This window comes from Electrophorus electricus, chromosome 11 (genome assembly GCF_041902795.1).
Source record: "Electrophorus electricus isolate QZ-2024a chromosome 11, ASM4190279v1, whole genome shotgun sequence".
NCBI classification, from domain to species: domain Eukaryota; kingdom Metazoa; phylum Chordata; class Actinopteri; order Gymnotiformes; family Gymnotidae; genus Electrophorus; species Electrophorus electricus.
This window is the reverse complement of record NC_137507.1, coordinates 21845573-21859910: the sequence shown is the minus strand read 5'-3', so window position 1 is coordinate 21859910 and position 14338 is coordinate 21845573. Positions and strand designations below refer to the sequence as shown.

At 38.5% G+C, this 14338-nt stretch overlaps 1 protein-coding gene across 1 annotated transcript; it reads right to left on the bottom strand.

Moving 5' to 3' along the window:
• Positions 1–5179: 5179 nt before the first annotated feature.
• Positions 5180–11215, bottom strand: angptl4 (angiopoietin-like 4). The gene is made up of 7 exons (XM_027032074.3): positions 10648–11215; positions 9374–9484; positions 9179–9269; positions 7410–7523; positions 7022–7117; positions 6479–6754; positions 5180–6368 (listed from the first exon to the last, which is right to left on the bottom strand). The coding sequence occupies exons 1-7, from the start codon at positions 11143–11145 to the stop codon at positions 6184–6186; spliced, it is 1371 nt and encodes a 456-aa protein (XP_026887875.2). The 5' UTR covers positions 11146–11215; the 3' UTR covers positions 5180–6183.
• Positions 11216–14338: the final 3123 nt, after the last annotated feature.

Here is a 14338-nt window from a genome sequence, read left to right as displayed (position 1 = left end):
TCTATTATTAGAAATAACTTAATAGTAATACTTTTGTCTCAAAAACATAATTCTGTGCTTTCTGTCATATTGACTTTTTCTGCATATGCTCTAAGAAGTTTAAGGGATTTTCTTTTTTTGGCAAGTCACAATCTGGTAAGTCCTTGCATTCATGATTTTTGAAGAATCAAAAGCCTTAGTTTGGACTTCATACTTGGTGGGGTTGCAATACTACCTTCAAAAACTGTAGGATATGAAAGTCCATTTGGCCTGAAAATGCAATGTAAGGACTGGACATAGCCCCAAATGTTTTTCCTTCCATGATAGCCCAAATGTTTGATGCAAGGTTAATTGCTGATTACATTTTTTCAGGGTTGTTTTATCAGTGGTTTAAAGGGGACATATTATGAAAAATGCACTTTTTAGTGCTTTTGCACATAAATTTGGGTATCTTGAGTGTCTATCATCGCACAAACTGAAGTAAGACAACTAACTCAGTCAGTATTTTGTTTTGTTTTGTTTTGCTTTTTTGTGGGCTGCCTACATCAAAAGAAACTGGTTAAAAAAGCCACAGATTTGATTCCCATTTCTATGTGAAGGAAGGCTGTATAATAGCATTATACAGCCCCAATCTGAATATCTCCATCTACTGTCTGAGAACTACCTTTGTGCATGCATGCCATTTCTTCTGCACACGAACTGGTGTGGTGTGGATTGCTGTCATTATCTCGAACTATGGACAGGAACTGTTGGCCCAAAATCCAAGGTCAAAGTCAAAGCCAAATTTATATATATAGCACTTTTTACAACAGTCATCATCACAAAGCATCATTACACATGTCCGAGTCTAAGCCCCCAGTGATGTGAGCCAAAGGCAACAGTGGCCCATCCTCCTCTGGCTGACAACAGAAACCACCAATGCAACAATTTACATTTACATTTATTGGCAGTTAGCTGATGCTTTTTTATTGAAAGCAACTTACAATTATGACACTTGAGCAGTTGAGCATTAAGGGCCTTGCACAGGGGCCCAACAGCAGCAACTTGACAGTGGTGTGGCTTGAACCAGCAACCTTCTAATTACAAGTCAAGTACCTTAATCATAACATCTCAGTTTACCTTTGCCTAAGATGGGAAGTATTTAATAAAATCCCTGCCTATACAAAAAGGTTTTCAGCCTAGCCTTAAATATTAAGACTGTGTCTGAGTCTCGAACATTTACACAAATGTTTTTCCATAGTGTGGGAGCTTTATAGGAATATGCTCTTCCTCCTGGACTAGATTTCCTTATTCTAGGGACTAATAAAGAGCTGCACCTTATGATGTAACAGACAGAGTGGATCATAATGCAGTAGGAATTTGTTAAGGTACTGTGGAGCAAGACTGTTCAGTGCATTGTAGGTCATTATAAATATTTTATAACCAATACAATGTTTTACAGGCAGTCAATGTAATGTATCTTAGATAGGAGTAATGTGATCAAATTTTCTTGTTCTAGAAAGAATTCTGGCTGTTGCATTTTGAACTAGCTGGAGCTTGTTTAGGCACTTAGTGATACAGCCAGATACTAAGGCATTACAGTAGTCCAATCTGGAAGTGATAAATGCATGGACTAACCTTTCTACATTATGTGAGGATAGTATGTTCCTAATCTTTGCAATGTTCCTAAGGTGGAGAAAGGCTGTTCTAGAAATATCTTTTAAATGAGCTTCTAACGAGAGACTGGGATCCATTATTGGATCTTTAAAAGATCTTTAACTTTTAAAAAAGGTATGATTGGGAGACCATCAAGGTTTATTAGATAATGAGAGAGCATACTCCTGGCTGATTGTGGGCCTAATAGAAGCACTTCTGTTTTGTCAGGATTAATCGAGAGAAAGTTTCTCAACATGTCTGATGTCCTTTACACATTCCTCAATAATATTAAACTGATAATTAACCTCTGATTTGGCTGAGACATATAACTGAGTATCATCAGCAAAGCAGTGGAAACTTGCGCAGTGTTTACACCCACCTAGTGGTAGTATATATAAAGAAAAAAGCAGGCACCCAAGAACAGAGCCTATGAAAACTAGATCTGTCCCTGCCACCTAATCTTCTCCTTGGTTCATCACTGAGCTCTGTGCCTTAAAAAACAAAACAAAACAAAAAAACTGGTAGACTTGCTTATATAAGAAAAGTGGATTGCATGTGGATTCCCTTGCATACTCCAAAAATTTAGCCAAATACAAGGTTGCTTTGAATGTAGCCCATTCATCATACTTTCTTATATATTAATTAGTGCAGGTCATAATTCCATGGACCTTTTTTCTACTCTTAATAAACATGTTCGACCTCTGTCTGAGGCTGTGGCTGGCTCCTCAGAAAAATGTAATGCCTTTCTCAAATTTTTTAAGTTCAGAGCCTTTTACCATGATCTTCCTAAAATCACTTTTTTTCTGATTGCCCTCCATCTTGCTTATACCTTTTCTGATTTCTCTTCTGTCAATGTTAACTTTATCATCAAAATAATATCCAGTTCCAAAATGACATCACAGCATGATCACACCTCCCACCTCTCTTCTAAAGCGCTGTCTCTTCCTGTCACATCATCAATGTGTTATTTACAACCAGTTATGTTCTACCTGCTCTGAAATTAGCTGTGGTTACCCCATTATTAAGAAATCATGTCTTGACAGATAACGTCAGACAATTTGCCATTCATCTCCAAAAACCTAGAGAAAGTCATGGCTTCCCAGTTGCTTGACTTTCTAAACTCCAACTAACTTTTAGAAACCTTTAAATCAGGCTTCTGCCCAATCATAGCACTGAAATGGCTATTTTCTATGTCCTTAATGATCTTCTGTAGTGTGATTCCAGTTCTGCTACCATTTTGCTATTACTTGACCTCACTGCAGCCTTCAACCATAATATTCCAATTACACAATTCTCAAATAACAGTTTTACAAGTACAAGTACTGTTCCGTCTTAGTTTAAATCATAACTAACTGAGGCACCGATTTGTTTGTATAGGGAGGCATAAATCTGGACACTGCTCTTGTTATTCAGGGTATTCCCCAAGGATGTGTTCTTGCCCCTTTGCTTTTTTATCATTTACATTCTGCCCCATGGTGATTTAATTCATTGTCACAATCTCATATTTCTTTGTTATGCTGACAACTCAAATTTATGTGAATATTAAACCTTCAGATGCATTCCCACCTCTTACTCAGACCTCCTGCATACAGGAACTAAATTCCTGGCTATGTGCAAATGTTTTAGAGCTTAATTCCCATAAGATTGAATTTGTGGTTATAGGTTCTGTGCCGTAGGGCAAGGAGCAGGATGCACAGATTTCTTGACAGACATTTCTTAACACAAGACACAGAAACAATAAACGTTAACAGCACTCAAAATGGTCCAGTGAACAATGCCCACTAGCACCAACACAAACATGTATATGAACATCTAATGTGAATAATGACTGAAAATGAATAACACGGGGGTTTAAATACACCCATGTGTATTTAAATAAATAAATGACATAATGAACTGGGTGAAGGTGTGTGCTAACAAGGGGTGTGGTTACAAGCAAGACAATGAAGAGTCAATAGTGAACTCCCACTGCACATTGTTGGTTGTACCACATGATCAGTGGGAAGGGGAGCATACTGTGACAGCACCCCCCTACCGCCCAAGGGCATGGCTCCCAACACGTCCATCTCCATATACATATACTTATACACACACAGCAACAAGGCAGAGCCTGGCACTCACCCAACACAAGGGAGGGGGGGGGGGGGGGTTGGAGCCACTATCAAGGGACGTCTCAATACGCAAGGGGAAAAGCGAAGTAGTCACAGCTACCAGTGATAGCCCCAGCCACAACTGGACAGGAAGCGCAGCAGAGACCAGCTGCAGCAGCAGCAGCTTCAACAGGACCATTAATGTTAGTCCCTCCACCACTGCACGTACACTTGGCATTCTTTTCTACATATGTCTGTCATTCGAACAGCAAATTATATCGCTGACTACATCTGCATATTTCCATCTCCGTAATTTAGCCCACCTTTGCTTGGTTCTGTCTCTTAAAGACTCTGAGATCCTGGTTCATGCATTCATTACCTCCAGGTTAAATTATAATAATTCACTTTTTTATAGTTTTCCCTGTAAATCTCCCTGTCCCCTCCAGCATATACAAAATGCTGCAGCTAGAGTCTTAGTCCTCACTAGGAAATCTGCGCATATCACTTCAATTTTGTATTTTTTTTGTTTGTTTGTTTGTTTTTGTGCTTAGTTTTCTTATTTTTGGGCTTTGTGAAAGGTGCTATATAAATCTAACCTATTATTATTATTATTATTATTATTAATGCTGTTGTTGTTGTGGGAGATCAAAACTAAGCTGAAAAGCCATACTCAAGGCCTTATTCTTGTTGGGTTTGACAAAAAGTTGCTCACACAGAAGAGGTCTCAAACTGTAAGTAAAGCCTGCTTTCATACAACAAAACTAACTGGCAACATGGTATATTTAGCAATGGCAAAATGAATAAGAAGCTAAAATTCCAAATATAGCTTTAGGCTTTTAATGGCACTGTGCCATAAAAATAAGAACTTAGCCAAAGAGAAGAGATTCTGTACTCTAAGACAAATCTGGTTTTAGCCTGGGCCAAGATAATTTCATACCTCAAAACTGGCGACATGGCAGAATGATGCATTGCGTTAAATGGAATACAAAGGGCAAATTTCAGAGGGGTACGGAAGGCCTTATCAGGCCTGATCTTGCTATGCAAATTAATTCATAGTGTACCAATGTAAAAATCCACAATGGAAATGCTATTTGCAATTATGTCAAATAGAATGTCATGCCAAATAACCATCTCCTCCTTTCTTCTGTTTGACGTATTCACCCTCACAGTTCTGCAGAAAAGGGCTTTCAAAACCAAAAGCTGTATGTACCAGACCATTCCAGCCTATTCCCAGGGACCTTTTCTCCTCATAGTCACTTGTCAGAGCATCAACTGAATTAATTAAAAGGTGTGGCCTGCAAATGCAAATTTAGTTTCAAGTTTATTGTCTGTAAAAAAATAGTCTCATCTAAATTAGAGAGAGAATTTTCTCCTGGGGGGTGTATATCCTGACATCTTCCATACTTCAGGATCAGATCTCATCTTAGTATGCAAATTCTTTCCTAGTGTATTGATGCAAAAGTTCACAATAGATATGCAAATGACTTTTTTAAAGACAAAAATGAGAACATGATTTATTTTACCATAAATTATGAACAAGAGAAAATGAAATGTACAATGATTTCTGTAACATTAAAAATAGGGCATGACCATTAGAGGCCAAAAGTACAGCTGCAGAAAAAAAAAAAAATTATAGCGCTTAACATATAAACAAAAGACACAAACAAATATTTTAATAATTAAGAAAGAAGTAGAAACAGCTGTAATGTGTTAAGGCCAGTCAATATGACTGAGAAAGTCACGCTCCACAGGAATTCCTCATATAACTTTGATTCAAAATAAAAAGTCAAGTAACTACTCTCTGATGCTTTAAACTTCAAGTGATAACATGCATTCGAGTGAAGACCCCATATACTTTTATAGCACGACTGCAACACAGTTAACAAATATAACATCTGTAATTTTAATACTGTGAATGTTCTGTGTGAATAATGACATTAAATAATGCAAATTCTTTATACAGTGAACTGAACTGGCTATGTCTGGGTAAACTACTGTTTGGTCCATAACTTCACAAGTGAGGCTTTTGTAAACAATCTCATTTAACGTAACCATGGAACTTTCTACTTGGCTAGATCTCTCCTAACTTTTCAGAAATCGTGTGCCTCTGAGATCTCTCTGCTGGATATGCCCATACATGCACTTGAGCCAGACACTTGACTGCACCCATAAAACATGTTGAAACCTGATGGATTTCAGAGAACCTTCCTCTACAACTGGGTGTAAGCCATTTTCAGTTTGATTTTCCTCTGGCATTGAAGCTGCCCACCATATAGCACCATTCATACATCAAACCTGATACAACATCTCTATGTTCCAACAAAGATATTAGAAAACTGGAAGGCAATCATTGAAGAGAGTTAGGCCTTTCAAGCACCAGGAAATTATTTTGGCAAGGCACATAGTGTAATAATATACAATACCAGTATCACTGGTTAACGTCTGTTGCATAGTTGAATCAGAGGGAAAGAAAATCCCTTTATGACTTGTTCTCAATCTCAGCGGGTGCGATCATCATGACTGTGGTCTTTAGTGGATAGTACCGGCCATGCCAGGTTTTCCAGAACACTCCTTGCTTCCGTTGGTGCTTCTGCTTAGGAGTAGAGGTGACAAAATACCTGCCGTTCAGGTTGGAATGGCCACAGTTGGTGAACCACCATCCACCTGATAAGAAAAAATGGAGATGTTGTAGGCTGATGCACACTCAAGCAAGCAACTCTTTCTTTGGACTCTTTTCATGAGCATAATAGAATTCATGACATTAAAAGGCTAACCAGAGAGATGATTGGCACAGTTGAAGCCATTCTTCCGGTCGTTGTCTTTGTCACGAGTGGAGAAGGGCAGTCCGGAGGATTCACTTGCCAGGGCACTCTCTAGATACCCAGCAGGGCTCAGGATGTGCAGAGAATAGTTGTTTGCCTCCCCATTCAAACGGAAAAGGTACTTGATGGTCTGATGCGCATCTCTCCAGTCAGCCAATTGGATTTGGAGGACATAGTCTTTGTCTTTGGTCACATGATGGATTTTATCCAGACCCAGCCAAAACTCACCTGCACAAGAAAGTTATAGAAGATTGAGTAAGAGTAACTTAATGTCTACTTTACAGTCACCATCAAATGCCTATTCTTTGTAATCTACCAACTGAATATCAGGTAAAAAAAAAACAGATTAAGTCACTTGGTGAGAATAAAGGGTACATTTTCCTGATATCATCTCAGTGATACCACATAGCAAAGATGAAATGAAACTGGCTCACATACAAAGTTTATTCAACATCTCGTGATCTCAAAGTAACAGAATTGACACTACACACTTACCACTGAGGCTTCCAAAGCCAGTCTGATATGCCTCCCACAGCTGATCAAAATCTACAGATCCATCCTGGCGTCTCTGGACGACTGTCCACCCACTCTCTGTGTTTACAAGAAGACACAGAATAAAACGTAAATGTTTTTCTTGGTTACATCTCGTCAATCCATGCAATAAAGATAAGGAGTTTTCCAGTTTTGTTATGGACCTTTACACTTTTGAAGTGCTACAATGTTGTTGTATTATAGTGACTACATAAGTTGTCTAATCTTCTAATGATCATGTTAGGCAAGACATGCATTGACAAATTCCTTTTAGAAAGCATTGATTATGTAAAATAGTTCATTCTAAATTGATATGATTGTTGATCATATTCCAGAGTACTTCCATACATACCAGATGTCATTTCACAGAAGACCTCAAAGGGCTGCGAGTCAGATGGTTGAATAGTGTACAGTCCACTAGTAGTTTCCCCTCTCAGGAACAAGTCGTGACAGTTAGAGGCCATTGCTGCACAATATAAAATTAAAAACACCTTAAGCTGAACAATTCAGGACAGTTTTCCTTTAAAAATTGAGGCTGGCCTGTCTACAAGCAAGAACTCCAACTGTAGTATGCACCTTCTTAGAAAAAGTCAAGTCATCATGTTTATTAATCCGTTTTGATTAAGCAACTTCTTCTCTCAAGTACCTTGAACTTAAAGTATCTAAGAGCTATGGATTTTGTCAAAGTTTAGGGCAAAGGTCCGTGCTTTTCTTATATGCATCCCTGACATAAATGTCATTTATCCAAACACTTGTGTCTAAATTTGTGCTTACATTAATTGTTAATTTATGCATGCGCCAGGTTTAAGGTCTATGTACAGAGTGGTTTATATAGCAGTGTCTATACTGTTCTTCTCTTTCAGCATTGTAAATGTCTCCATTTCGATCAACAAAGAATATAAACATGACCTTTCCCCTAGTTCCCAAGCAGACCTCCCTCCTCAGCTTTAGAGGTACATTCCTCCCTGCACCCCAACCCCCAACCCCACCCTCTGTCATGCCTCCTTCACATGCACAGTGGCTCAGCTCTGACTTCACAGCGTGTGGACACCATATGATCAGAGCATGCTCCTGATATTCGAGATGCGAGTGCCCTTGAGGGCAGGTGGTGGACAAAACGTGTCTGGCAACCACACTCTGTGCATACAGAAAGTAAGCCAGCAGACCCATGGCTATTAGAAACACCTGGCAGATATCTGAAGTATATTTTTAGATTGTTTGGAATCGGTTTGTACTTTAGAATATCCTCCATATTATATAATTCACTTACAGCATACATTCAACAGAGAGATGGGAAGTACTAAGGACTCTGTGGATATCCTAAACTTTACCATCCTTTGGGTTCATTACAAAAGAAAAGGGAACTGTTGTGTGAATGGGGAGGGGGATTGTCTGACTGACAGATCTAGGGGAAAGGTTACCCATTCTTGGAGGAAATGACTGTGATTTTCTTTGTAACAGCATAAAAGCTGCGTGTCTCCCAAAGGGCAAGGAAAGTGTGTACAAAGTTCACAGTCCAAAGGATCTGGCCCTTGTTAAAGGGTTCACTCTGGCTTACAGCCAGGAAACCTAATATAAGATACAGAACACTAGCAGAAAAACCCCCTGCAAGGAAGAATTACAATAAATCCCCCTCTGGTAAAGCCGTTCTGTGACGTTGCACTAACAGTCCTTATGACGGGTTCACTTTTCACCCATTTGGAACCCTTCCAAGGACAGTGTCTTTTAGAAGCAATGCTTGAATCCTTCTGATGTCATACAAAATTTGTATTTCACTGATGTATAACTTTCATTTCATGTTTCCAAGCCGAGTTCATATTTACCGTACTTGACACAATGTGCAGTGAAATTGTGAACTCTAGAAATGCTAACCCCAACCGTAGCATTTCCTAGCACATGACCCAAACATATTGCATATTGAATAATCACAGTGATAACAGGTGCCACCTAGTGCATGACTCAATGCAATGTGTTGCTGCTAAATTGTGTAAATTACAGCAAGTAGATCAATCTCATCTATATTCTAGTCACCTTTAATTTGTCATTTTAAAGCAATGCTATTATTTATAAACCTCTACTTGGAATAAACTTTACAGGTCATAGTTACAGTGATGGACTTACTAATAGGTGAGTCACGCTGTTCAGCACTTGTGTTTTGATGACTTTCATCCTTCTTGTGTTTGAGAGAAGGCAGGTCATTTCTTATTTGAATCTGTGAGTAGTGAACAAATATATAGAGAATAAATAAAACAAAAACACTGTCACATCAACATAAGAAGCCAACATTAGTAGCCTTATTTGTGGCCCAATACACACCTGGCTCTGAAGGGTTCGTAGGTGAATGTTTTGTTTATCCAGCTTTTCTTGCTGCTGCTTGATCTGTTCCACAAGTTCATCAATTCGATGATTTTGTGCTTCAAGCATCCACTAAAAAAGGAAGCTTGAAGTTAAGGTGTGAAATTATAAAGCTGTAACTTACTCAAAGAATACTGATCAATGCAAGTCTGAAGCTTTTAGAATTTTTCCCCTCAGTCTGGTTTAGGTAGATCACAAGATGCAGTTTAATCATTAAATCATTAAAACTCCAATAATATTCTGATTCTGACTACATAAATAGGTGAACACTTAGTGCTCCACAAGTTCTCAGGATAAATTTCAGAGTTGATAAGTTATGACTTCATTCTTGTTTTTTTTATTCGTTACTTTTTGCAGTTTTCTAATTCTGGCAGAAAAGACACAAAGACTGATTAACTGATTCGATAAATGTCCCTGGGTCAGGCTCCTCCACTTTTGTTAATACTACATTTTTCAGCAATTCACTGAGCCTACAGGATAAGTCTTGTCCAGCTGCAGGTGAACATTACTTTGCTACTGCCATAGGAAAAAATCTACTTGAGAAAAGGCATTTGGCAGGCTTCTGTTATGTAACTGTGAAGTCATGTAACTTCACACAATAGTAGGCTGTCTATGTTTCATATGAAAATGTTCAGGTCAGATCAGTTTAAGCACTCAGATCAGGATAACTGTTAGAGATAACAGATAAGATTTTCACCTCTATATTGCCTTGCAACTCATGTAAACATTAAATGAGTGTAATGAACCATAGTATGCTGAGGTGTTTTTTCAGAGCTTTCATACGTAAAATATATTTATGTAGTCTCACGTGTTAAAAGTAATAACACGATTTATTTTAATTGTTACGTACTAAAAATGTTATATACTAATTTCAGGAAAGGTATTGCAACTGTCCTCAAACATGGTGTCCCTTTGTCTAGCAAAGCTCTACTCTTGCACGTACAGCACGCTTCCAATCCAATGCCTGTTCCGCTGCATGCAAGTACTTGCCTGTGACGTGTTTTTTAAGCACCACAGTTTAGTTATAAATGCGTGTGCCTAAAGAAAAGTGATGATAAATACTGTAAACATAATACAAAGCTTGCATTTGTTGAATATGACAAATTGCATCTTAAAGTGACAAACTTAATTTTGTGTTTAAAGTGCAGGATGACTAAAAGCCGATACAGCTTCGTTGCATATAATTATGAAAAGAAAAGCTCTCACACATTGCTAAAAAGAAGTTCACGATATACCTGAATGATCCGAGGATCACTATAGTTGCCAGTAGGTGGTCCCGTACCCTTGCTCTGCATCATGCCATCAACCTTGTCTTCCAGTTTGCTCATCTTCTCTTGGATTGTCTGTCTGTCTCTCAGCAGCTCTTCAACCTTCTCTCGCAGTTCGGAAGATATGTTTAGGATCTGTCCTTCACGCTGTTCTAGACTTTGCGCCTTCATTTTCAATACTTCGCTGTCTTCCTGGAGCCGTTGCGTTAACTGGCCCAGCTCAGCGACGGTACTGTCAAACACCTTCAGCTTGATGGAGATGTCTCGCACGTGGCTTTTGCTTTTGTCCACATGCTCTTTTAGACCCTGTCCCAGCTGCAAGAGCCCGTGGGCGAGCACATTCACGTCGTCCCATGCAGCATATTGAACTTTCTTCTCTTTTCCAGTCGCCGACTTCCTCTCGTATGGAAAGCTTGCTCCGGAGCTAACCAGGACTGTGACGCACAGTAAATCTGCCAGCTTCATCTTCAGATGTCTATTTGCTGTCTGTACTTGTACAGTAATGCTATCTTTCAGTGAATAACACCGGCTTAAGTTTATACTGCATTACTTGTATTTATATGCATACCGAGTTCCGTTGAGAGACTCTGATTGGCTGTAAGTGCGACTCCGCTTTCCACGTCCTCCCTCAGTTAACCCCTTCTGTCAAACAGAAGAGTGGACCTGTTTATCTTCATAAAATATGGTGGATTTTACATGTAACATTTTCTGCATCCAAATCATTTTTCTTTCATTTTGTGAAGCCATTATAGAAAAGGGGATTTTTCGGACAGATGAAGCGTAGCGAAGACGAAGTGAAGACGAAGAGTAAATGTGTTTCACTGACTGATGATTTTTAAACATTGTAATACTGACTACTCACATATAATATTAATCGATTTAATACATATTTATCTATTTTGTACATTATTTAGCTTAGTAAGGGGTGTATTTTGTGAAGTCGTTACGGAGGAAACGACAGACGAGGCGAACGTGCCGAATGAACGTGCCGGTTTGCTGTTACGTATCCATTAAGGAGCAGTGTGAGAATTAGGGGAAAGTTCACGTACAGAGAACGCCAGTGTCCAGTGGACACTATGAGTATTAAATGATTTAGACTGTTTAGAAATATCCCTGCAGTATCTGTAGTCTTTATTTGTTATTTTATTCATTTAATTTAGCCTTTTTTTAACGTTACTATATACGTTTTCACAAATGTGTAAAAATTAATTCGATATAATGGAATACTCATTCTTTATAGGCCTACAATTTTAGCTGTTCCAGTCTTAATAGCCTCAAGGCACACCTAATAAAAATATAAGAAATAAGTTGCTACGTTACCAATACTGATACATTACTTGTAAATAAATGTAGCTATGAAAGCATGAAGAAACCAATGGACTCTTTAGTGTTCATATATGCCAACTGTTCTGTCATCATATTATTTTGGCAACCTAACACTTCATTTAAAACTAGATATACCACAAAGTGTTTAACCAAATTCATAGGCCTTAAAGTACCATTTTCCTAAAAGGTTACAGCTGAGGAATTTGGAAATAACCATAAGCATATAAATGGACAGAATGTTCTACACGTGTCCAGCATCAGTAGTGACGTCAGAGCACGTTTACAGGCACGTTCTGGTACCAGCTGCATTTCTAATTCTAAAGCTGGCAAAGCGCCAAGTAGAATGACCTTTTACCTACATTCTGAACAGACAATATCTACATGTTTGAAAAAGACGAGTCTTTAGTACAAGTAGTTTCTCTTGTGTAAATCTTTAAGGATGGAGGAAAAATTAATAATTAGGTTCTGTTTTTTTTTTACAGCCTTTCAGAAATGTCTCACAAACTGATTCATCCTTAATGTTATTTTACTTCATTAACTCTATAGTCTAATAAATAGTTTATGATTTTAAGTCGTTTAAATGTGTGATCTTGCCTTAATTTTAAAGATTTCCCTAAAAAAGTTAGCTCATAAAGAGAAAGGGAAGTTACTGTGTACAGTAACTGTGCGGGTGTACAGTAACTATATTTGGTGGGTCTACTGAAAAATCTAATTCAAGGATTGGTAATACAAAAATACACCCACATCAAATGCATTGTATGGAAACATATTGGTCCTTACAGATAGTAGTCCTTCTAACTTATTACATGTAATGCATTTGTTTATTGTACTGTGAAATATTCTCTCTTTAAAAAGGTTGACTTCCTTTACTGCTTATGTTATCTTTTAAAAATGCATATGACAGTCCAAATATACTTTGCTAAATGGTATGTGAAGGACTCGGGCAACATGGAAAAAGATTCTCTGGTCTGATGAGTTGAAAATTGAACACTGCAAAACAGCAAGCACTATGTCCAGCAAACAACAGGACACTGCACATCATCAGGCTAATTCCAACCCTATGGTGAATCACGATGGTGGCAGTATCATGCTATGGGGGTGCATCTCAGCAGCAGGGACTGTGAGACTGGTAATAGTCGAGGAACAGATGAACGCAGCAAAATACAGGTATATCCTTGAAGAAAACCTCCTGCAGAGCACATGCAACAGTTGCCCTTCAATACAACCATGACCATAATCATACAGGCCAAATTTCTGAATATCCTTGTGTGGCCCAAACAAAACCCAGATTTATATCCCACTGAACATCTGTGGACAGACGCTCACCATCCAATCTGATGGATCTTAAGAGTATCTGCCATGAAGAATGGGATAAAGCATGGTTATTTTTCACCCCCACTTTGACTTTGGCACTTCCAGCCTGTATTCAGCAAAAATGTTTTTGTATACTACATCACCTACCTGGTTATGGTGTTCCATGTATGCTCTCACTGCTAGCATCTTGCCTCCTGCTGTTATGTGCTGGATTGTCTCAGGGGCATCTTTGCACAGCCTGCATGTGGGGTCCTGCCTGGTGTGGTAGCTGTCTACTTCTACTGAGCCTATATTCAGAGTTTGTTCCTGTGCTGCCATAATTAGTGCCTTTGTGCTGTCTTTCAATCCAGCCCTTGGTAGGATTTCTCCATATTAGCCACTTCCACTATTTGCCAGTGGTACATACCATGCAGGAATCTATCCTCCTATGATGGTCTCTGCACCTACTAATTTCCTACTAGGGTTTCTGCTGAGGTACTCACTAAGCACCATAATTTGGGGCCACACTAGGGTCCTCAATCACAGCAACAACAACAAAAAAAAATCACACTTGTTCCATATAAACTGCATTGGTTACACATGTATTTAATCCTTTATGTTAACATGTTTAATGTAGATGTAGTTTGAGAATGGCCTTTTATAAAATGATTATTAATCTACTTTAACATTCAAGTGTTTAATGCAACAAAATCCATGAGTAGTGAATTTACTCACCTTTGCAGTATTAAGGTCTCTGCTCATCAGCATAGTTATACACTGGCTCCTATTTTGACATTTTGTTTTTCCGGTAGAGAAAACTGAATGAAAATCTTGATTTCAGAAATATTTACTAGTATTTGATAGTTTGAGTCAACCCCCCGCCAAAAAAAAACAACAACAAAAAAAAACTGCTGTGTGAACAAAGGGCAACTCTCACGATTCCCATGGCTTTAAAGCTTATGGATATAGGTATGACTGCTAACAGGACGACGCCATGTCTTTCTGTTGTTGTTTTGTTTTGTTTTTTGTTAGATTTCCC